General features: G+C 37.1%; 1 protein-coding gene across 1 annotated transcript in view; it reads left to right on the forward strand.

The window, feature by feature from the left end:
* The window catches only part of EYS (eyes shut homolog), a 530,119-nt gene that overhangs the window by 469,208 nt on the left and 34,598 nt on the right, over positions 1–26,313 (forward strand). Inside the window, exons 22-25 of the mRNA XM_072035108.1 lie at positions 1,715–1,887; positions 15,525–15,707; positions 21,392–21,558; positions 21,765–21,909. Of these exons, the coding sequence (XP_071891209.1) occupies positions 1,715–1,887; positions 15,525–15,707; positions 21,392–21,558; positions 21,765–21,909 (668 nt within the window). The remainder of the gene's footprint in view (positions 1–1,714; positions 1,888–15,524; positions 15,708–21,391; positions 21,559–21,764; positions 21,910–26,313) is intronic.

Genomic DNA, 26,313 nt, shown 5'->3' on the forward strand with positions numbered 1-26,313 from the left:
TTTTTGGTGAGTCTTGTTATTTTTAATCTTCTGTACAGCACTAAAAATAAGACTACAGAAGAAATGACAAATATTGATATACATAGTTCAATAAAGCAATATATTACATTTCTTTTTTTTTAAAGGTTAATACTAAAGTCTCTGTATTTTGGCAGTCAGCAGTGATGATCTTTCTTCTCCTCTACAAACAAACACACACATTTGATAACTAATTTTAGAGATCATCAGTGTCAATTGTAGATTTCCAGGAATAATTCAGTTTATTGTTGCTTTTTCAATTAGCTAAACTATGTAATGATGATACTGAAACAGATGAAAGCAGGCTTTTTGATGCTGCACAAGTGAAGGCATCCCAGTACCTCATTTACATTCCTGTCCCAGTGTCTGCAGCAGATCTATAAATAGAATAGGCTACACACAGAAATTTATTATTGCAGCTGATAGCAATTTTCTTTTGCAAAGGTGTCTGGAGGCATTATTCATGAGATTCATTCTGGTAGACTTTCCAGCTGAGATTCTCGCTCCCCAGAACTGCGGGTGGTCAGTTTAGAAATATACTAATCAACTGCTATGCACAGGCTGTCATAAGACTCACTTATTTCCTTTAAAAAAAAAAAAATGCAGCAGTTCTCTCAGAGCCAGATTATTTTCTCTAACCTGATTGCATGGATACTGTAAGCAGCGGACACATTTTTAAAAATCACATTTGTTTCATATATCACCACTGAAATTCCTAATGATTATACTATTATCAGGAAAAATAAAATGGCTGTGGTTTGACATAGCTCACATCATGTCTTCTGCATTCATACCCATGGGCACATGTGACCTTATCAAGTATAAGACATGTTTCTGTTCAATACTGAAGATGTGTAGTAATCACATAAACTGACCTATCTAGCTGTCATCTGATTTCAGACATAAAACAAGGGGAAAATCAAATAAAGCCTTTAATGAAATGATATTTATACCAAGTGGTAGACAGCAATGCCTTACACTCCATGTATTCCTATTTGATTTTTATTTCCAGACTGTATCTGCCACTGTGCTGTCCTTGCATACTAAAAAGATACTTCATAAAAACAGAATATGCACATTCTTATCCCTTGAGACTTATTGGCACTTATTTTTTCCCTTGTCTATTCTAATATTTTTTTCATAGTTGAGAACATAAGATATATGAAAGCAGAGATATTTCCTGTTTATTCTGGTTCACTTTCAATATAATCACCACTGTAAGTATTCATATTTCAGTTTTCCTTTACTGTGTTATCAAGACCTGTAGGTAATACCTGAATGTACAAATGGTTTGCAAAGTAAACTAGTACCTTTGAATATCTTGTTTTTCCTTCTTTCCTTTTTTTCTGAGACATGATAGAAGAGATATTTTTCTTTAGCTGTTATTTTGACCATGTTATGAAAGCAGGAGCACCAATAACTAACGAGACTCATCAGAAAAAGTCATGTGTTTTACCATGAAAGGAAAATTAAATTAAAATACAAAACAAAAAAAAGAACCTGTCAACTCAAGTCACACAGAAAACATTCTGACATCTCCAATGCCAGGTACACAAGAAAAAAAAATAGGAGGACAAATACAAAGAAATATATTACACTCATAAGTCAAATGTCACTGATCTTCTGTGAGAATAAAACCCATCCTTTCTCAAATATGTTTACATTTTTTGTTTTGTTTTTAATTTAAATTTTCCAGTGATGCAGAAAATTGGTTTTGTGAATGCCCTAAACCCTACTCTGGAAAGCTCTGCCAGTTCATGACTTGTGATAAAAATCCATGTGGAAATGGAGCTACATGTTTTCCAAAGTCCGGGCGAGATGCTGTTTGCCTGTGTCCATATGGAAGATCTGGCATCCTCTGCAGTGATGGTAAGAACTGTATGCTTCATCTTTCTTACAACAATGTTTTTATCATTCACAGAAGTTACGGTAAGAAACAAGATACATACTTTGAAGACAAAACACTGGAAGTGACCACTTCCCCACTTTCATTGTTCCCTACCCAATGCCCAGTCCCAAGCAAAAAATGCCTGAGCTGAGCACTTGCTCTGCATGTTGTTTCATAAAACAGGAAGGGAGACAGAAAAATCACAAAATCATAGAAAAGGTTGGAAAATACCTCCAAGATCATCTGGCCCAACCATACCCCTACCGATATCACCCACTAAGCCCCAGGTCCAACCTTTCCTTGAATATCCCCAGGGATGGCAACTCTACCACCTCCCTGGGCAAACCGTTCCAATGCCTGACTGCTCTTTCTGAGAAGAAATGTCTTCTAATTTCCAACCTAAACTTCCCCTGGCACAATTTGAGGCCATTCCCTCTAGCCCTGTTGCTAGTTATCTGCAAGAAGAGGCCAAACCCCAGCTCCTCACACTTTCCTTTCAGGTAGCTGTAGAGAGCAATTTTCGCCTGAGCTTTCTCTTCCCCCGACTAAACAACCCCAGTTCCCTCAGTATTTCAGCCTGGACTTGTGTTCTAGGCCCTTCACCAGCTTCAAAGCCCTTCTCTGGACATGCTCCAGGATCTCATTGTCCTTCTGGTACTGAGGGGCCCATAACTGAGTAGACAAGCCAGGAAATACTGGGTAGTGGCTGATGTTTTAGTAATTTGCCTTAGGAAAATCTGAGAAAAATATTTGACTGAGAACTTTGGACAAAACATTTTCTCCTGTAGTTTAATTTTGCTGTACTTAGGGAAGCATGACTTTGTACATGTTGTATATAAAAAGATTGTATAAACAGTACTTTCTGGGTTATAAAGATACTACCAGGTGTTACAATGTGATGAATTTCTCAGGTCAGAAAGAACAAATTAAAAATGTAATGACAAGTAATGATTGACAGATCTGCATATAGAAAATAATTCCTGATTCTGAGCTGATTCAGAAGTGCATTTGAAATGCTTTTCAAAATTAATATGAGGTAATGTTCAGGTCAGATCAAAGGATTGCATTGTCTTTTTCATCATATCACAAATATTTTTATTTTTTTTACCTCTTATTTAAAATGTCAATTAGAAGAAATTTCCACACTTTTCAGTAGAACTTTTAGGTTTTATCCATCATTTAATTTCACCCTGACACTTGATATCCAATAGTAAGTGTGTAGATAAGTGTATAAAATGTATTGGTATTTTTATGTCTGGAGTATGGGGACTTCATGTGCTGGGGTTAGTGTATGGGTATCACTTAGCCCTTGATAGATTTCTTTTCTTCCACACACTTCTCTAATTGGTCTTTGAGCCCGTATAAATTTGATATACAACATCTTGCAACAAATGACTCCAGATGTACATGTGTAGCATGTGCAGAAGTACTGGAAGTACTGGAAGTACATGTGCAGAAGTATTTGCTTGCATGTGTCAATTGCAATGACACATTGCAATGCCTCCAAGGACCTTAATGTGTCAAGATTTATGTCAGAACAGATCTTTTAAACTTGTTCCCTGTTTTGTGAATGTTCCCTGTTAACTTTATGCATGCCTTTCCTGATTTTAGGCATCCTCATTATAAGCCTCTCAAAATGATTTCTAAAGAATCCAGACTGTTTCCTTAGTCTTGGTACACCAGCCAGGCTGTATCCAGACTGCCTACTCTGTTCCTTTTCAGTTCTACTGCATCCTTTTTAAGATGAGGGTCCAGAGGTGACCTCAATATTCAAGGTGTGATAATGCCACAGTGTTTGATATTTTTCTGTCAAAAGGACTATGTCTTTTTCTTAATCATTTCTTGTACTCTATTTCTTTTTATAAGTATGCTGAGGTTTTCACAAAACCACCTATTAAAACTCCTAAAACTCTTCTTCCTTTGCTGACAGCAAGTTCAGAGCCCACCATTCTCTGTGTCAGGCTAGGACTGTTTCTGTCATCTGCCTCAATTTACTAGGTTCTTCCACAACTCTTTGTAGTCAGCTGTCTCTAGTGTAAACTGAAAATACACAAATTCATGAGTTTGGTTAGACTACAAACCTAAAGCATATGAAAGCACAGAAAGGATGAAATTTTATTATGTGAAAAGGGAAAACTTTTTCTGGAGCATCACTATAAGAAAGAAAAATGGGGGAGAAAAAAATAACTTAGTAGGTCAGAGTATAAATCTTTTAGGGTGAATAAGTCTGCAACAAAAAATTATCGAAACATGAAAAATTCTTCCACCAAGCTCTGTCTTAAGAGTTTAGAAGGAACAGAAATAAAGTAAGCACAGATACAAGTCTTGTTAAGTTGCTCTGAAAGTTAAAATGAGCTGCAAAAGGTCTTTTGGTCACATAAACTAAAACCGAACAAAGAGGTGAGAAACACAATGCAGTGAATGCTGGGTACAGCCTTGAGAATAGCGCTAGCAAAACCAAAGCTATACGTTTGGTGTGGCATTTGAAGATAATGATAGATTGCCTAATTACAATTGTGGAACAATATAAATTGCATTAGAAACAGAAGCCAACTTTAATTGTTTACTCTAACAAAATGAGTGGCCCAGATAATAAATTTATTAGAAAGAAATGGTCCATAAAATTTAAAGACTAGAAGCATGCATATTTATTTTTCTCCTCTTCAAGACACAGAAATAACATTGTCTCTATTAAGATTAGTCACCAAGTTCATGCTACTTTGTGTCTGAAACTGAAGAAAAGCTGTTTCTCCTAGCTACTTATCAAATAATTGATGGTCTTCATCAATGTTGATGAACCTATCATGTTTAAACCCTAGCATGTTTATTTGTCAGTAGATATTATTTACAAAAGACAAAGTAAAAGTAACTCAAGATGTTGACAGAGCCACAAATGAGCCCACTGCTACGGGTCTTGCCTGTGTCAGAGTTTCAAGTGCTATCAGTTGAGTTAAGTCACACTAAGAACAACATGAAACTTTACAGATATGTAAGAGAATATGATAATATAACTGTTCTCACCTTCGGGGGGGGGGGGGGAGGGGGAAGAAAAACTGGCATGTGTTAAAAATACATTATTTAATGTGGAACGCACAGCATTCTAAAAGTGAGAAAACTATACAGCATTATACAAATGACAAACAAGGCAAAAACTTAAAGATGGAGGGTAACTTTTATTAGACTAACCTATATAATATGGAGAAGATAGACAAGCTCCTGGGGCTAACAAGCACTTTTCAGTCTCTGAAGGAGATGAAGCATACTGCAATCTAACCAGGCTGGGAACAATTGCTCTGTGTTTACCTTAGTTACATTATACTAGTTCAGAAATCAAGAAAAGCTTTCTAAAAGCATGTCCATTTTTCCAAATATAAAAATAGTAAGATGCATTATCTGTCACTACACATCTTTCCTTGCTTTTATCACTAGATGACCACGTTACTCTGACTGCACATTGACCATTATATATTGAAATCTCTCTCATGAAGCCACATAGATAAGGTGTAATGGGTCGGTGGGTGGGAGGACGATAATATGGGAAGACATGAACACTAAATTGCAATTACATAAAATCACTAGGCTCCTTTCAAGCTTCTTAATATAAAGGTACCCAGCTCTACTCTCTATCACCAGTTTTAGAAGCACTTCACTACTGTTTGTTAGGGGAACTGGGCTGGATCCAGAAAGCTGGTAGAGGTGAGGCTGCTGCAGCTCCATGACCCAGGTCCAACCTGTAGCAATGCACCGCGCATGTTCCCAGCTGCATACACACATATACACCCCACATGGACATATATACCTGTCCAGCCACACAAACTGCAGATGGACACTTAGAGCACTCACACAGAGAACACCAAAGGTCCCATCTTGCTCCCCACTCTTGCTAAGCACAGTGGAGGTCTGGTAGTGAGAAAAAATAGAGAGAGATGGTACCAAGTGGATCTCATCAGTGAGAATAAATAAAGAGATGGTACAAAATGCATCCTCTCAACAGCTGGGCTCACACCCTCAGTCTGCCCAGTAGCTGCCCATGGATCCCAGTCTCCCCAGTTGCTGGCACCTTGGTATACGAGCCCCCCCCAAGAGCTGGCTGGGACTTCCCTGTGGTCTCTCCTTTGGGGGAGATGCACCTGGATCTCACAATGTGTCCCATGCCCCCAGGCAGCAATCCCCCTCAGTCCAAAAGCCACTCCAGCATCATGGTTGGTGCCATGCTGAGACACTGGGGCTGAGGCTCTCCTGGGACAGTCCAGACAGGGTGCCCCTTCCTCTGGAGCCTGATATGGTTTTCCACCTGCCTTTGGGCTCTGTGCATTTCTGAGCTTGTGGAGATGAGCCTGTGGTGGGCTGATGGCTCTTGTGATGGGCCACGGGTATCTGGGGTGGAGTGTTAATTGAGTTCCACCACCAGCTGGTGCCTCTGTGCTGCTTTCTGGGGGCACAGGTGAGCTTTTATGACATAACTTAAGACTATTGATTTCTGGTGTTAAAAGCCCTCATGAAAAAAAATGATGCCTGCAAGAGGATTGTAGTCACTGGAATAAAAAATGGAAAATATTTAGCAATTTACATCACCAATATACAATAATTTGGAACAGTGACAATGTCTGCATGGGCAGCTTGACTCAGTCTCTGAAATAACTTAGTTTTTTTAAGCTGTACATGAAGGGATCTAGAGCATTTAAACCAAAACCAGTTATTGCTAGTAGATTTGTAGATTTGTATAAAAGCAGCCAAAATTCAAGCCCTGGTCTGATAAATTTCCTTTTACATTTAATTTAGTAAAAACTGTCTTACACGGTGTTTCTTGCAGATTGTAAATGGAAGTGTCTGCATCTTCCTACTCTGGTGTTTAGGATCACACTGGTGAATGAAAGTGCTTGCAAATCTTACCATTTCAGACCAATGAACACACATTCTCCAACAGCACTAAGAACATTTTTTCTGTGAAACTATTATTAAAATACCTCCTATATATTTATTTTTTTTTTTACTTTTAAAAGTTGGTCAGGAAGACATATCAACAACTCATTATGGAAACAAATGAGGATTAGGTTAGAACTAGAATGGGCTGTCACCTGGAGAGATTTATCATTTCATAAGATCTGATCTAAATGAAAAATTGCAGTCCTTCCTCCACTCAAGGAGAAAGCCTGAGCTCAAACATATCCATACTTCAACTCTTTTAAAATATAAGAGAATTCTAATTATAAAAATTTAAATATAAATGTGGCCAAATTACTAAGGTTAACATGAAATGCAAGTCAAGTATTTTCAGTTAGCCTAAACTATTAAAAATACTTGTCAAACTAAACAGAGTTCACCATTCTTGTACATCAAAAAAAAAAAAAAACAAAAACAAAAACTTCAGTTGCTATGATCTCAGTCGCCAGCCTTTCTCTTTCTCTTTCTCTTTCTCTTTCTCTTTCTCTTTCTCTTTCTCTTTCTCTTTCTCTTTCTCTTTCTCTTTCTCCCTCTTTCTCTTTCTCCCTCTTTCTCTTTCTCTCTTTCTCTTTCATCTCTTTTCCTTTTCCAATACCTGCAGTCATGTACAATCTGAGGTCATTCCCTGGCTCATACAGGAACCTGATATGGTCTGTAAAATATGAGCTCCATATGTTTGAAATAAGGTAAGAAATTCAAATATAAAAAAAAACTCAGAAACCATAAAGAGGAAATATCCAGGTGTCACTCTACTGCTGAGTTGTGATAGCCTCATAAATGCTCATGGAAAGGCATGAAATACAAATGGTTCATTCACCAGGAATGGAAATGAACACCTGGAGTTCTCAACCCTTGATGTGGTTAATTATATATTACACAAGAAATTAGACCCTTCTGAAAAGCTGTTGGTCATAATAGGAAGCATTTTATGCTTCAGGAGTCAAGGGCAAGCACTTTGTATACTCAGAGATAAGTTTAAAAGAAAGAGAAGCATTTCAATGGAGTGTGCATTGCGAAGATGAGTAATTGTGTAAACTGCAGTCTTTTAGACCAAACTGTGGAGTTTATTTTAGTTTTGCTTTGTGAAGGTATAACTGTGACAAGATCAAATAGAATCCTAACTGTGACATTGTGTTTGATGAACACACACTGAAAAGGGCTGTGCCCAGCATGTATTCACAGCACTCTGTAAGTATGTTCATTGCAACACATTTCTGAGCAACATTTATGGTAACGTTTGCCAGTCCAGAGGGTCTGGCCTGTGTTTTCTGTAGGATGTATTCCCCCATGTATAAAATTCATTTCGAAGTGCTGAAGTGGGAATAGCCACTTGCTCCAAACTCTGTGGAGTGAAAATCAGCCTGCAAGTGAAGTGTTCTCTGCAGCTATGTTTGTCACACAATGTCACCTTTAGAGCTTTTTACATCTGCAGACTAAATTGTGCAGTTCAGTGACGATGGATGCCCAAGGGGAATTTCCTCAGATAAAAAAAAATGCCTCACAAGGCTCTTGGTCAGTGGTAAGAGACTTTGGGGAATGCTGATCAGGATTTCTTTTCTCCTGTTCAAGTGAATTTATTTTCTGTTCAAGTGAATATATTCTGTTCAAGTGAATTTTATTTTCATTTGCTTTTATCTGGGCCTTAATTTCCCTCTTTCCTTCCCTCCAAAGTAAGGTATGTCATAAAAATTGTACAAAACACACATGCACACAGTCACACGCACACACTTGATGTCACTGCTATGTTACCAGTTTTTCAGTTTCATCCTTGAGCAGTGAAATCAGTTTTGTATCAAATCTCAGCTTCCACTTAGGAGTGAAAAAATTACTACTCCATAGAGTTACAGAAATAAGCTAAGCTAATAGGGCCCATGGGCTCCATAACAATACCACATAACTATACCACTGATCCCACAAAACAGATAAAATGAATGCTTGAGATATTTTTCTTGGGGGGGAGCACACACCTGAATTTGCCGTTATGTGGATCACTAAACTCCTCATACAATAGTCTTCCAGACATTGTGGGTCATCTAATACACCCTTGAACTCCCAGTTGGCACAGCTCCTCCCTGCAGCTCAGGCCACCCTTACCTTTACCTCCTTGCATTTCACAGAGCTTCTGGTAAGGAAAGTGGGTTGATTGTTAAAGAAAACAGTTTTTTATGTAGAATAAATATCAGCTTAGTTTGCTCATCTCACCTCTCCTTCACAAGTTTTGCTGTATCTGTTACCAGTTTGTACAACAAGCCTTCTCTCTCATTTCCACTGTTGGTCCCTGAGTACCTCCCTGTCCTCCCTAACCCTCTAGTTCTTTCCAGGCACAAAGGACGGGGGAGTTGTAGCAGAAAGTTCGTCTTCCCTTCACCTGTCAGCCAGCAATCCCTGATTTGATACCTTGTAATGTAATGCCATGCACAGAAAGAGGTTCCTACCTCAGAGGTACCTGCACAGAGGTACCTTCCCTGTGCCAGAGGTCTGCATGCAAATTTGTATTTAAAATCGGCTATTGTGAATATATATTGATTTATAGAAATTGATTTGTAATTTGCTTTGCTTTCTTAAGCCAGCCACTTTCATTAGGAGCATAGCTTGTCAATTAAACACCTGTCCTTTTTGCTGCCTCCTTAGAAACATGATGAGCAAGAGCTTGAACAGACCAGCAGCACTTAAAATGGTTTTGTAAACTCAACAAAGGGAATATTTTTCACTCTGTTCATTCATATTTCTATGCTCAGGAGCAAGATTTTGTTTACTAAAAGCTGTACTGCAAACCAACAAAAGGAATGATGGCTGCAGAATTTCATGACAACAAAGGACACATTTCTGAAGACTTTTATACATCTTGGAAGGCTGGAAAATATGTTTACCAGTTATTCCCATTTCAATATTGTCTTCTCAAGTATGTGAGTTGTTTTTTAGGAGAATTGATTAATACTCATCCCCAAATGTATATGGCTGCTCATCCTGGAGCCAGGCACTCAGCTGATAACTGTTCAGAGATTGTCAATTATAATGTAAAGAATTGGCTTCTCTGATTGTAATTCTACAGTCTGAAGTCTTCCCCTCTTTTTTATCCCATTCATCTGTCTTGTTTTTTACAATGAATTGTAAAGCTGTGGTCGAAGATGTATTGGCAGTGAATGCTGAAAGGAACATTTATTTTAACTCATAACAGAAAATACAAAGATAATGAAACCATTTTTCTCTTTCTTCCTTGTCACTTTATTCTCTCCTCTTTGTTAAGATTTTTTTCAAACTATACTTGCTTTTTTCACCTCCCACTTTTGTATTCACCTCTGATGTGACATGCAGTCCTAGGGAAGTAGGTAGCCAACCGTATTTATATATTTATATAATGGGATAATTTGTCATTATTTGTTTGTGAGGCAATGGGACATATCATACCTTATTACCTGTTTGGTACTGGGAATGCAGAATAGGACAGTGATAAATGGCATAAGACTGACAGAGAGACACAGGATGAGATCAAGGACAAAAAAAAGTTGATAAAAGGCTTCAAGTTCTCTGTCAGAGCTGTTTGTGTTTTAGGCACAGTTAATTTGGAGTGTGGCTTTGCATGGCTCATAAGAATAGCCTTTGGGACAAAACTCTGTGCTTTATGACTTCATACTGTATACTGCAAAAGCAAAAGTGTGGGAATCTGGCTTGGATGGTGGCTAGGCAGGAAAAGGAGAATAACAATGGAGCCCAATGGAGACAGCTGTGCCCTCTGCTCTTCCTTCAGCAATAAGTCTTTTGAAAATAACATTTTGAAGGACTATTTCTCAAGGAAAAGAGGGCTTCAAGATTACACAATTTTCTACCTTGGCTCCATACATTTAAAATAAAAAGATAGAGAATAAAAGGAAAAGGTGGAGTTATATTACTTGATGTGAATTTACCATCTACTGTGTTTTTCATATAGTTGTGGGTTTTTTGTTTGTTGCATTTTTAAGTTAAAAATATGTAAGAGTATGGCAAAGTAGTCTGTTTTAAATTTAGACTAATGAAGGTCATTGTATGAAAGATATCTCAAAGACTGAACATTTTACACCCATACATATTCACCATAACCTTTCAGGTTTTGATGTGATTGGATAAAGACCTGTTGATAAATAACACTTAGTGCAGAGAAGAATCATGATTTAAAATGTGGCATAAAACTGTAAGCAACCACCCAGAAACAGATAAAACATGGATAAGTATCTTCTGACAAGTTAGATTTATTAGATTAGCCTGAAATGCAAGCTTTTGACTCAGGATTAATTAACATATCTAAATACTTTTTACCCTTCAGAGATCACCATAGGGAGGACTGTTTATGAACACTTGCTGCGTGTACCTGCCTGCTAAAGATAGGGTAGTTAATTAGACACTGCAGCTCACTTTTAGTAGGTGTCAGAAACTGCTCCAACACTGTGGAGAAAACTGTGAGGAACTAAAACAAAATAACTTATAATGGTTTTCACAAAATATGCCTGTGAGCATAATGCTCTGGTTTCCTTGTGTGGTATTTCTTCGTCTGGTGACTACATGCCTAATGTAAGTATAGGTCCATCTAGTGGTTGTGCACCACTTCAGGTAGCATTCAGGTACTGTGCACACAGGGGAGAGAACAGGCACAGAGGGGAGCAAGGGTGTGATGTGAGGGCTGTTTGACAAGTTCAGGTAGTCCTTCCACTACCCAACAATAAAGGAGGATAGTCTAATCAGGGAATTATTTGAAATTCCCCAAACTTGTCAGTGTGTCTGATTTCTTCATCCAGAGGAGAGGCCATGCCCTGCTCTCTGCTGGCCTCTCTGATAACCAGGGTTATGCAAATTTTACACTTAGCCCAATATTAATGAATTACTGGATTTACTGTCGTTTTGACCTGGGTATTTATACTACAGATTTTTGTTTGTTTCTGTGCTGCTATTCTGACATAAATTGTTTATCCTGAAAGCCATTGGTTGGTGGTGTCTGTTATTGTATCCAGAAGCTCTAGCACAGCAGGGATGCTTTAAGCGCCTACATGCTGGATATGTTATTGAGAGTACTTCACAGCCCCACAAAAATGCACGGTTACACTCAGAACTGGGCAAAAAGGCCATAAAGGGATTTAATTATCATAGAATTGTTCAGGTTGGAAAAGACCTCTGAGATCATCTAGTCCAACCTTTAACCTAGTCCTGACAAGATGATGAGAGGAGATGTTCATGTAGCCAAAAGATGCAAATTAAGAAAATTATATCTTGTCAGGGATTTTGAAAGGTGCTGGGCTCAAACACCCAGGGTAAGAAACTGAAAAGCTCAATATGCAAGGAATGCTTAGTGGCTGTGCTGTAGTCTGGAGTTTAGACACCTATACTCAGGTCTTCAGTCCACTTCAGCCATTGTGTGCCACTTTAAACACATAATTTAGTTTCTGAGTGTCCTACAGTTCCCATTCTTTAAAACCAGAGGGGAAAAAAAAAAAAAAGAAAGAAAAAAAAAGTTTCATTATTTCATAGAGAACTATTTCAGAATTTCTAAATCATTCAGCTTTACGATACCAGGTACCAAAAACAAAGGAGATGCTGGCTGGGAGGTAGTTGCAGGATACAGAGAAGGTAGTCTTCATCCCACCTAACTTTAGAGGTCTATAATACTCTTCTCTAACTTACTGCCCAAGGCTGTTTATGTGCTTGGTGGGGTCAAATTAGCATTTTAGAATGCTATTCACCTGACCTACTTAAGTGATGTGTTTTAGATGAAAGAAACTGCATCCTAAGTGTGCTTAATGTTTCTACCAACAAAACATACAACCTGGGGTAGCCAGCTGTTACATGGACATCTGTAGCGTAGATGCCCTTAAGTGGTCAGATCACTGCCACCCATGGTGTACTTGTGCACATTGCTTCTAACAGGTGGGAGGCTTAGGACCTAGATGTCTCTTTCCTATTGTAAATAAATACTGAATAAAATAGAAATAGGCAAGTAATACTGTGAAATTAAAAAAGTATAACAAATATTAAATGCCAATGATTTATTGTTTATTGTGACAAAGAAACAATTATTACATACCAGATTTATTATTTGTTTATTTATTTTTGTAAGAGTGCATAAGTTATGATGCCATGTGAGCCTTCTCTTTAAGAAGAACATGAAAGTAAAGTTCAATTTTTATACTCAAGTAGTGGGTACCCAAAGTGTAGGTAAAATTACAGTGTAGTTAATGTCTGAACCAGAATGTTTATCATGATTTAGATTGAAGAAAGAGCTCCCATCTTCTTCCCCTGAATAGATGTTCGTTCAGGGTACATCCATGTTAAAGGTCATGGATGTAAGCCATTCATTAAAGGTCCTGTCAGAAATAGCTGTCCTGCCTTCAAGAACTCTTAAGTAATGTGTCACGTTGACATTCTCTGATACATCTGCTTTGGTATGGTCTTCCCCCTTTGCACAGTGTTTTTCAAAACATGTCACTTCTATTGAGGTGTTTCTAACTTGACTATCACTGAGGCATCCATTAAATTTTGAACTGATATTTCTAAGAAGTATTTTAAACCTATTTGACAATGTCTGTCAAGGTTTTGACATTTGATGGCACATGGGTTGTAATTCTTCTTGTTTAAATTACCAAAGAGGTATGTTCTTTGTTGTGAGTAAGATGTTTGAAAGAAAGGGAGAAAGGGAGGAAAGGAGGGAGGGAGGGAGGGAGGGAGGGAGGAAGGAAGGAAGGAAGGAAGGAAGGAAGGAAGGAAGGAAGGAAGGAAGGAAGGAAGGAAAAGAAAGAAAGAAAGAAAGAAAGAAAGAAAGAAAGAAAGAAAGAAAGAAAGAAAGAAAGAAAGAAAGAAAGAAAGAAAGAAAGAAAGAAAGAAAGAAAGAAAGAAAGAAAGAAAGAAAGAAAAAGAAAGTTCATGTTAAAGGAGCAATCTGTCATAGCTTCCTGAGAAGAAAAAAAATGGAGAACTTGATCTGTCTTCAGCCACGTGGAGGTAGTCTGAGGAATACTAGTGGACTGCAGCCAACACCAGATTTAAGTATGAGAGTTGTTTCTTCAAACTCACATGACTCATAAAGATCTAAGACCTGAGGTTATGTTCAACGAGACTATGTTGAGAAGAACAAAATCGTTGCCAGTTTTGTTGTAATTAGGACAAAACAACCATTTCATATGGAAATTTCCTGGCTCCTGTTTGAAATCACAGAACAAGGCATAATGTGAAGTAGTGCTTAATAAATGGGACAGTACACACTGTTTTTCTGCAGACTTGAATTTTGTGCCATAAAAGGTTTTCTGTGGCTACATCTGCACCTTTTGTCAGGTTCAGATAATAAAGTAATCAGTGTCACTGTGGCAAATTTCCCAGGTTGCAAATTTAGAAGTAGATTCCACAAACTAGAGGTGGTGATATAATTTGCACAATTACGTTCGACTGTTTCTCCCAGACTGTAAGTACTTAGGGCTAGATGTTTAAAGGTATTTAGGCTAACGTAGATTTACTTGGGGAAGACTATAATTCTCGACCAGGATTTCCCAATCTGGTTTGTACATGGCGCTCCTATGCATTTCTTCCTCCCCCAGTCCATCCTACCGCCATCATTAGTAAATCTAGATCCAGCCACATTTGGTGCTCGTATCAGTTGCGTATTAGTGCTCAAATCTTTAAAATCTAGCCCCACACTCAGCCTTCCAGGATTAAGCTCAGCTATTCTGCCTTTCTATCCTGTTTTTCAATAAATCATGCTGTCAATATGAGCATTATGTTATCTTTGCTCTGGGCACTGACTGCAACAATTGACAGCAGCCTGGATATTTGGCTCCAGCAGGAAGTCCCTGATGCCGTGTATGTGCTTGAACCAGAACTCGACCAACTGTTTACCAGTACAGATATATGTGTACAGACTTGATTTTATTTGCATTTTTATCTGCTTTTTTAATTCTACCATTTTTTACCATATAAAGTATAAACTTCTGCATCACAAAACTGGTAGGTTTTTTAATGACATTATAACTTTCACTGCTTTTGAGGAAGCATCAGCTGGCAAACTATTTTATAAAGCTGCATGCTTTGTTTGGTCAATGCCCAACAAGTTTTTATTAAATTGATCCTTAATAATAATAATAATGTTAAATAACTTGTCCGTACTGTAAAGTTTACATTTTATATTCCAAATTCATGGATATTCAAAAATTTCAAAGGGTATAGGAAATAGTGTGAAACAATATAATTCATATAGGTCCTATTCACAGCACTGTAAACTCATCATATTATGATGATTATTTCTATTACTTCTCCACATGTGAAGAATTACTATTCCTTAACTGCTTCAGTATATCCCTGTACTTATTTTCACTGGGATGTGTGTAGGATGGCATTTCTTTAACAGGAGAATTTCTTTGTGTGTTTTCTTTTTGTCTGTCTGAGCTCTGGGTAAATACTGCAGTGTATTTCAGTTTATAACAATACTATATAGAGACCAGGAGATGGCAGTAGTTGCCAGTAATTTAGTTGTAAAAGAAGGGCTGTGTAAAATTAAAGGAAAAATTGAGCTATGTCTGCATGTATGTAAAATATTACAGCATATCAATTTATTGGTATTATTTATTAGGTTTTAATTTTAGAACAGACTATTAAATACAAATTGCAAATATGTATGTTAAAGAATTTGCCCTAACACTGAATTTCTGTCTCTTTTAAACAGTTATTAGTATTAGCCAGCCCAGTTTCAGTGGCACAGATGCTTTTGGCTATACTTCATTCCTAGCTTATTCTACAATCCCAAATATCACCTTCTACTATGAATTCCGCTTGAAATTTCAGTTGGTAAATCACCACTCAGCTTTACAAGATAACCTGATATTTTTCACTGGACAAAAGGGCCAAGGTAAGCTTTATTATTGTTACATATTCTTACAGACTTTAGAATATTCATCAAGCAAGTAGGATGAAAATATACACAGCTTTTTCTTGATTCTTTTCATGATATAATTTCATTAGGAGGAAAATAATCTCTTCAATACTTTATAGCTTTGTAAACACAGTGAACAATCAGGGTTTTGGTGGTGGTAGTAGTAGTTTTTTTGTTGTTCTTTTTTTCTTTTTCTATAGAGAAGAAGTGTAACTTAACTTTAATTACTGGAAACAGTTAATCTGATGCTCGAGGTAGCAGATTTCTGAACAAAATATATAGAAACTAAAAGATTAAGATTCTCTTTTCAGTCACAAACATTTAATTGTTGATTACATTTATTTATCAATTACATTATTGATTACATTGATTTGGTGGCCATTTTTTAAACATGCTGCCTCAAATCTTCTAACATGGACACTCACTTTATTGGAAAATCAGTTCATCTATCTGGCATGTGACAGCCACCCTGTCATTTCTTCTTCCTGTGTCCTCAAACAACCTGCCAGAGGAACGGCCATGAATTGCTGCTGTTATCACGGTGGCTGCACTTCCATGGCCCACAGGACTGAAATACAGCCCTGTGGCAGTGAGAATTGGACTCTGTGTTCTTTATGTGAAATACTAGACCCTAACCTTGACATCCCTCAATGCAAGTTAACCCAAGGTAGCTAGCTATAAGTTCTGCTGGAATCTGTACAGCAAGGTATTCAACTTGGTCTCAGTAACACAGCTGAGAAGTGGGTAATATATATCTGTTTACAATACCTGGACTAAGATTTTAACAACGTTTTACGTATATCTGCACAGCAGCCCACTGTAGTAGGCTGACATAGCCTCAGCACTGAAATGGGGTAAAATATTACTATTTGTGTTTTGTCCATTTTAGCATCACTGTCTGAACAGGACCCGCAATACTGATGAAAGTTAGGAAAAACATTAATAAACTGTTAATGCAGATATTCAGCAGTCAGGGCAGAAACTACTTAATAGTTCATAGATCATTGGAAACATATTACTTATCTTTACCATAGCTGTTTCTGCAATTTGAATTAAGTTTTGGATTTAGAGCTGATGCATATTGTTGAAGCCTATAAGGGAGGTTTGATGATGTGCCTTTTTGCCTAATTTACATACACATTGCACAAAATTACTCCAGTATATCACAGCAATAAGATACAGAGTGTCCTCAATTTACTGCGTTAATTCATTTGGGGCTTTTTTTTAGTCTTGTTTTCTGTTGTCTCTTAATAACTGTTAAGAAACAGTTAAGAAACATTAATAAATGTTCCTGTACATTCTGTGGCAGACAGCGGAGTTAGCCCATTGCAATGCAAACTAACACGTCAGCTTAGGTTGGCTTGGCAGTTTACATATCTGTGATGTAATTAAGCTGGTTACTTTTCATTTGGGAAGATCCTGTCAGATGTAGTTAGTGCAGCTCTGTTGATCAACTGGACTTCACTGTGCCATGATACCTTGGCACAGCACATGGACAAACAACCACAAGCTGATTTACTTAATTTATTGAGTTGGTTATCCAAATTAGCTTAATACAAACATTAAACCACTGGGAGTTTATTTAATACAAAACTTTGCTTTGCCTCTTTGTGTGAATCTGGCTTTTCTGTTTTCCTTTTTTTTTCTTCTCCTTTTTTTTTCCCCAAAAAATTTAGTGAAAATTTAGGGTGGTGCTGCTAACTGAATTATATTGAACAGCATTTTGATTATATCTAAGTCTACCACTGGTGCCACATTTACTTCCATAACATTCCCTGGTTTATTCCCTGGCAGCTTTTCCTTTCACTTACTAATTATTTATTGTTGCAGATGGAGGAAATTTTGTCTTTTTCAGCTAACCAATTAGAGATGGTACATGGAGTCATCATTGCCAAAACATTTCCATCCAGTCATTCAGAAAGCAGTTTTCAGAAACTAGTGTCCCCATTATTAAATTTTAATAATAATCATAAATAAAACTCTTGTAATACAAACACAAAAGAACACTCCTTTCAATGACAAAAACAAACCACAGCATTTATACACGTTTCTGCAACCTTGGGAACAGAATTTCAAACTGTCAGTACAGAAATTGTAGGAAACATAACCAAATTATAACCATTTGTCCACTGCCTTTACTCAGAATAGAAAAAACTGCAAATATAAAATTAACAGCATCAATGGTGAAAAATAACCTGAATTTCTTTTTGAGCTACATCAATCAAAACACAATGCAATAAATAAATACATAAATAAATTGCTTACATATAATACAGATCCAAACAACTGAATTAATTTCTTTGCACCAAAGTCTGTGTCCAAAAGGCCTGCCTACAAGATGTACCCTGTAATGTCAAAGTTACTGTGAAGTACAATCCTTGCAAACATATTTAGCTGAACTGAGTTCAAAAAAGATTATTATTGGCTCTTCCATGGTGTCATTTTTATTAACCAGAATACTAGCATTCTGGGCTTATTATGTAGTTGTCAAGTGGAAACTTGTCTTTTTGTTATTCGGCATCTATTTTTTTCATGAACACTGCCACCCAGTAACAATATATCCCTGCACCTCTGTGTCAGATCAGGGGTGGGCAGCAGCTCACCAGCTGTCAGCAAGACCGGGAAGCAATGAGGTGTCAGGTGAACTGCTCTATAGCAGTTATATTAATTTTCTTCTTAGTTCAAATGGCTGGGGAGATCGAGTAACTCCCATTCTCATTACCAGAAAGCAGCATTTCCTACCAAGTGAAATTTGCCTACTTCACTGGGAGGAGATGCTGCTGTTCCAACAATTTATTTTTATCAAATATCAAACAATAATGCTCTCACTATGAGGAGTATGAGATTTTTTGCAGCCTGTAATCTTGCTGTAAGGAAGCATTTTTAATATTCTGTATTCCCTTTTCTCCATTTCATCCCATTTCTCTTAGCATTCTCCTGCAGAATCCCACTTAACTTCCCTCTCCTGTCAACCCTGCCTAGATCATCTACACAGACACAAAACAAGGATGGGATCATTCTTTATTTCCAGACTCTGACCGGCTTCTTTGTACTTTTACTCTGTTAATATTTCTGGATTACTATCCCCAACTCAGTTTTCATCTCACATTAATTCCTGTATTATATTTGAACTGAATTAATGTTGTGTCTAACCTCTTGTGAAGTATGATCAAATGATGTCTAATACACAGGTGCCTAACATCTTCTCCCTCTTACCCCACAAAGTGGGTTAAAAAAAACAAAGTGGGGTAAGTCACCCTAGCTCTAATATCTCGCCTAACTTAATGCTGAACCTCTCACAACAGTCAGACTAACCATCCTCTGGATTTCTCCCGGTCATAGAGGACATGCCTCCTGCTTTTCATCTCAGGTCTGTGTATGACCCCTGGCTTGGGCTACAATTCTAGAAAAAAATCTCCTGCTCCCACAGGCTGAGCCAGAAGTTGGCACTCTCTGTACATCCATGAGGTGTCCATGGCAAAGTGTTGGTGGCCTCAGAAGCTTTCTTGCTCCTGTTCTTGTCACCCCCCCACCTCCCATCCCACTGAGAAGAGTGAGTGAGCAGATGGATGGGAGCATGGCTGTTAGCTGAGACTAGCCTACCTCAGCATGAAATATGGTTGATTTGATCACTGGGTTGATTTCATCCTCACTGGGTTTTTGTTGTGTCCATTATAATTCTGACCAGTGCCATTAGTGTAAAACCTCCTTAAAAAAACTAACAATTTACCCCAAACAAATAATTTTAGAGAGAAAAATCTAAAGAAGCTATCAATATCAGGAAAAAAAATGTATTTTAGATTATTCATAGATTTTCTTTAAGACTTCACTGACTTCTTAAATCTCTTCCTACCCGAAGTAATCATATTGCCACATTTCTGTTCATAGTTAAATAAGCTTATGTCCTTGTGGAAGTTAAGGGCTTATCTCTTGCATGTTTAAGAGGGGTTACTAAAAAGAATCCTAGAAAGGAAATTCCAACTACATAACACTATTAAATTTAAACTCAACTTTTTTTTTTTTCCCCCCTGAGGTTATACAAAGTGATTACAGTATTATATTTACCTTAGAATATTTAGATGATGTAGTAATTTCACATCCATCATGATGCCCAATATTCCTCTGTAAATTTCTTTACAACTTTCAGATTTTTTTTTTGTTCTGTCACCTTTGTAAATATTATTAGATATTAAAATCTGATTATTGACACTCTTCCATTCACAGCAGTCCAGTGTTTTTTCAGACATTGCTCTACTGAAAGAGAAGCACACACAGAAAGAGCATATTTCCTCTATGTCTATTCACAACCTCTGCTGCAGTCTGTGACCATAAATGAATGGGTTTTGTCACATTTTCTGCATAACGCAGTAAAAAGTACAGTGCTAAAAAAAAAGCCTCATTTGTAGATAATGATGTTTACTGTCACCTTTTGGGTTTATCTCTTCAGGAATGTGCACATCTTGGAATTTTCTGACTTGAGGGACCACCCAGTTCTCCCTTTGATTTCACCATAGCTGCAGCCAGCAATGATTCCTGCTTTGGAGTTAAACTGTAGGAGGTAGTTCAGGAGGGGACCTTTAACTGTGAAGCTCACTATGTCCCTTTAAAATATTGTTCTTTTGAAGAATTTCTGCTAGTGATAGCATATATTGACCTAAATGTAAATAAATTAATTTCTGTGCTGCAGATTTACAAAGCAATTAGTTCTAAACTGAAAGTTCTAAGAAAAATTCAGAGAATTGAGATGTGAATATTCTGACCAGAGAAACTTCAGTAATAAATACTCTGGAGTTAAAAATAGATACAGAAGAAGAAAGAGTGGGGAATTCTGAGCGATGTGCGGACCCCTTCTTTGCACCCTTCCACACAAACCACAGACTACTGCTACAAACTGCTGCCTCCATTAGCTGTGTTTTACACCTGGCTCTTACATAGGTCTCTCCCGAGCACCAGCTAAGTGCTAAGCACCAGTGTTTGGCAATCCCTAACCAGGGGTAGCTGTAGTAAAGTTTTTGGATGTTTCAGGGTCATGGGCAGCTGGCCAAGCTTGTTAGAAGCTGCTTGAGCTTCCCCAGGCTCATAACACTATGGTTTCCCTTACCTTGTCCTAACCTCATAGTAGCAGTTACCCTCAGGTTTTGAGGCTGTTGGTTATTGCTGTTTCAAAAGAAAAGTATTTATCGTGAAAGTGTATTGGGATAGAATTAAGCCATGGCCTCTCTAACTTGGAATTTAAATTTGTTTTGTTTGTATTTTTAAGTATGACTTAGACTTTGGAGGAGGTTGAGAATCTATTAATACTGCAGGCAGAAGAACAGCAACAACTACTAAACCCACCAGGCTCAACAGGATTTGTGGATGTAACTAGCCTACCCTACAGAAACTAACTAACTAACTAGCTAAATAAATAAATATATCTTCCTTCCAAAAAAGCTATAATTATTTTACAAATCTCTGAAGTTTCTATTTTAAATCCACAAGAATAATGGAATTTGTGACATAAATTGAACAATGGATGTTAAAAATAGATTCAAAATTTAAAACCTTTCTAGTTAAAATTTTCCTAAACTGATGTATTTTCCGTGGATTTGAAAAATATTTTATGCTGCAGTATTCACTGAATCCTGGAAGAAGTAGCTATTCTAATTTTGTCTTTCCAGGTCTGAATGGAGATGATTTTCTGGTGTTAGGCCTCCGTGATGGCAGAGTAGTATATAGCTACAATTTAGGTTCTGGCACAGCAACAATCATTAGTAAACCACTTGATCTGACACTCAAAATTCATGTCATCCATCTTGGCAGATACCACCAGAAAGGCTGGCTGAAGGTAAAAATATATGTATATATATTTATTTTAGAAGGATAGACTTTTAGATTGTAGAGTTCCCCCCCATACACCCCTCCATTCAATATGAAAATCTTTAAAATGACTGTTTTATATTTCCCTGTTATGTTTGGAGGGCTCTCCTCTTTAGGCTTTCCCAGGTAAGGTAGAAAGCTTTGTTGTAACAAATATAAATGTTCTATTGAAAGGTGGATGATCAGAAGAATAAAACTGTCACTTCTCCTGGAAGACTGGTTGGACTCAATGTCTTCAGTCAGTTTTATTTAGGAGGCTATCATGAGTATACTCCAGAACTCCTACCAAAGGGATCCAGATTTAAGAACAGCTTTCAAGGTAAAGATTATACAGTTTTCAATTCCTGTTAAAACATGTGTCAGATTGTTTCAGTTGTCTATGAAATAAGGATCTAAAAACTCTGTCATAAAAGGAAACAAACTAGAATGTATTTGGCTGAAATTCCTGTGGCTTTTTCATTATTACCCTGTGGTGACTAAAAAACATAATGCAAAACATAATGCTTTGCTAAAAATTTTTAACACTTTCTGTTTCTGATAAGAACAGAAGTTTGACATGTTATCATTTCTTTTTATCTGCCCCTGTTCTATTGTATCATTCCAAAACAGTTTTGTTTCACTATGGCAAAGTAATTTAGATTCTTCTCCCAACTAGTTCTAGCCATTGTCACTGTAAGTGTTGGTTTGGGTAATAGCTTTCATGCTAAAGGCTCCTTTCTGATAAGGTATCATAAAATCTGAATCTTTTTTTTTTCTCTGGCATTATGTTTTTTCCTTTGGACAGGTTAGGTGTCTACGATGTCTGTAAGGAATATTTCAGCTATTTATATAACAGATGATAATTCCTACCTCTAACCTTCATATTTTAAGCTCTGTAGAAATCTAAATTCAACTTCTACCAATTGGATCAGCATTTAAGCAAAGGATTTGCTCACATCACTTGTTTATATGCATTCCTTAGTTCTATAGAAAAAATGTGCTCTGTATTTGTTAGATAAACTTATATTTATTTTAAACACCTTTCACATGAAAGTAAAACATTTTGTTATAGCAGAGCAAAGTTTGAGTTCCTAGTTATGAATCAGGGGTGCATTATGAAAGCCAAGTATGGCAATAAAATTCACTTTCATACACCAGTACGCTCCATTGCCACTAAGATTGCCTAACTGCCTCTTTTCTAGCCATCACCTTACTTTTTCTTATTACAACATCCCCAAATTTGAGTTCATGAAGACAAGCATAAAAGTACAAACTTAAATCCATCTGGTTTTGTCCTAGCTGACATCTATGAATTTATTAACTCATCTCCTAATTCCAGTTTCAAAGGATAAATCCAACAGTATAGTAATTTTCTAAATGTAAATTCTCCAATATGATCCTTTATTCCAAGTGTAGTTCATGATTTCTGGATGCCAATGTATGCAAATGAATCCTCAGAGCTCCCAAGTTTCTGGGAGATGCCCTTCTTTCGTGTTTTGTTTTGTTTTGTTTTAATAGATATATAATCTCAAGGTTTGGTCTTATGACAATGCAAATCATAGAATGATGACAAAAATGCAAAATATTTCGAAGCTCAGATACTCTTAGTTATCATTACTATTGATCAATTTTTCTTACTGTTTAAAAAGAAGGCTCTACCTCAGTTGTTGTTTTTTTTAATGTAACACATAAACAGTTTTCTCATTGTCCCTGTCATTCACAGTATTAAGTTTCTTATATTTGGTAATCAATTTCATGCTCTTGTTCTCAGTATCAGCTTGTGTCTGTTCTCCAGATCATATTGACATTGAAGGAAGCTACATTTCCCTACAGCTGATTTCCCATGACCTTTTCTCATGTAGTCAGCTTCTCATTTGTTCTTCTAACTCAGAAGTCTCCCCAGGTTCAGTTCTCAGCCCCCAGGATCAGAAATAAATCTCCATAGTCCTCCAGAGGGGGAACTGCAATATCATTAACATAAAGGAAAATTTGTAACCACTGTACTTCAGCCAATCTGGAGCTGTAGGGAGTCCACATAAAACTCTGGAAGTAACAAGATAAATTTGTCTAGCACATAGTTGATTAAAACCCTCAGACTTTTGGAAAGCTTCTGTTGGCTGCTTTTAAAGACATGATTTATTAAAACCATTTTGCTTCTAATAGCACAGTGTACCTCTCCTTTTATAAGCAATCACTATTGGATCAAGAAACACTGAGAAGGTCAGCCTTGCTGCTGCAGACCCACTGCCCCCAGTAACAGCTTGCAATCACTCAGGATTTTCCTCTGTACAGCTACTGTTTCAGACCATTTGCTCATGCAAGGTTATGTGTCTTTAGCAGTTGTTATTGAATTTCCATAGGAGAGGATGGAACTGAAAATAAATGTCTTTATTAAACTATATAGAAGGAGTATACTCATAATTCTTTCGATACTATACTCGTAAGTCCTATTTTACACTGTGTTCATTGGTCTCAAAAGAATTGTACTACAAAGCAGTGGGTGCAAACATTTTTCTAGTTGTCAGTAGAAGAAATGTTTATTTCTTCCTTCACAATGGAAACGCTACATCAGGACCATGACTTCCTCTAACCTCATGCAAAGTAGCATTTCTCTATCAGTTTCTCAGGACTTTTTTTGATCCCCACTTGGTGATTGCTCCTCTAACAAGGCAGCAAGCAGGAAAATGAGAAGATGATAGAAATCAAAGCTAAGGTTGCAGCCTAGACAGGGGACTAGCAGGGAGGAACAAGCTTTAGGTCCATTCTTGTGTACGAATTGTTATGTCTTGATGGTATCTTACAAAAAGGGAAGAGTTTGTCATCATGTATGAGCACTAAGTCCAAAATGCATGCATGGCTTCAGAGATGGTGTATCTGCACGATGACTGTCCCCTCAAGATCTAAAAGAAAGGAACTTGTCATCTGTGAGGTGCAAAAGCAAGACAAGAACAGACAAGAACATTATGACATTAGGTATTTGGGTACAGGTTAAAATTAAAGGTTTGTAATAATGCAAGATAAGCTACAGGGAAAACCAGACAAAAAGCCAAAATTATGCTTGCATTTCTATGACTATACTAAAGGAGAAACCTTTTCTGACCTTTTGTTTGAGGCAGCCACAAAAGGAGCAGACATCATTTAGGATCTGGTGAAAAATAGTGGCAGATATCGTTGTTAGTAGGGGAGACAAAGAAGGAAGGGATCTGTTTTGTGAGCTCTGTTTGACTGAGGTGAAAGCTATACATTACATTTAGAGTAAAAAAGTCATTAACAGAAAGGTCCAAGTGTGGTCTAAAGAGCCACTAGACTAAAGACTACGATACTACTACAGAGGTAGTAGTGCATCTTCTGTGAGTTCACTGTCTTGCTGCATCTGCTTTCAGCTAACTTGCATCAAACTCTGATCTTTGGGATCAAACTGAGTTCAACTCACAAATTCAGAAGCTTCTTTTGAGTTCGTCCTGCAAACTTGGCTGTGACAGAAAACCTCTCCACTATTCAGAATAGTTGGCAGTTTCTCATTAAGAGGCCCAGAACTGGCAGAGTAAAGGGAATTCACGTCTGAAAGAAGGCACATTCATCAGCTGATCGCTCTGCAAAAGTTTGTGTAGTGCTTGCTCGAGTCCTTCACCTACATCCTACTGACTAACAGTTAGAAGAAATAAGAAAATTAAATGAAAATCTCAACTGAACTCATAAAGCTCTGCCAAAATACGCTCCAGTAATTACTGTATGCTGTGTTTACAAATGCTCAGAAGCTGTTTCTAACCTAGGTGTTCTGCTGGTACGATCAAACTAGTCATTGTCACGAATGCCAGTTTATTTTCCATGGTGACCTTCCCAGTTCTTGGGTACTCACTGTGCTTTCCATTGTTTACACAGAGCACTGGGCTGCTTTTTCTCAGCACTCTAGCAAGACTCATGAGAACAGAACATGCTTTATCTACTACTGATAAACAGATGAAACATCAGTTAGGATTACTGAGTATGTGGTGGCCTAAAACTAACACTGTTAAAAGCAAAGGAGGGATGTAATATGAAGATTGCAAATAGTCATCAAGCTAGGTTTGTTTTAAATTGCTTAATATGAGTTTTTAAATTACCAGTTATGTGGCAGTATAAACAGAACTACAAAGTGTGTGTAATAAGGAAAAATCCTAAGAAAGCAAATTTGTCTAATATTGTTCTAACAGTTGTTAAAATACTTGTTTTGCTACATTTTGGTCAAAATAAATTATGATTCTTAATATATATATATATATATATATATATATACACCTTCAACAGAATAGTCTCATAATCTAAAGTCTCACGGCATATTTTCCAAAAGTGAAGGGGAAAAAAAGAAAAAAAAAGAAATGCAGAGCTAAAATGAAGATATCTATTTCAGTATCTAGATTATCTAAAGTGGATGTATTTGTTTTTCATAGCTTCTATTGACCTTCCTTCTTTAATAATTCTCTGAGGGAATAAAAAGCTACAGCTTACCTTACGGATTGTATAATTTGTCATTATGTCATTTGTCATTATGTCAAATATTTCTAAACCCAAGCTTGAAAATGTTGATCATCAGTAAATGAACTCAAACAATATTGCTATAGAAGAAGATGGCTTATTACATAAAGCTAGTCCAATGAACTAGTGTTCAATTAATGTTCATGTAAGAATGTAAATTATGAATACTATATTAGGATTTGTAAAGCTATTCTGGAAACATGACTTCTTCAGACTGTGAAAATCACAC

The sequence above is a fragment of the Anas platyrhynchos genome, chromosome 3 (assembly GCF_047663525.1).
Source record: "Anas platyrhynchos isolate ZD024472 breed Pekin duck chromosome 3, IASCAAS_PekinDuck_T2T, whole genome shotgun sequence".
Lineage (NCBI taxonomy): Eukaryota > Metazoa > Chordata > Aves > Anseriformes > Anatidae > Anas > Anas platyrhynchos.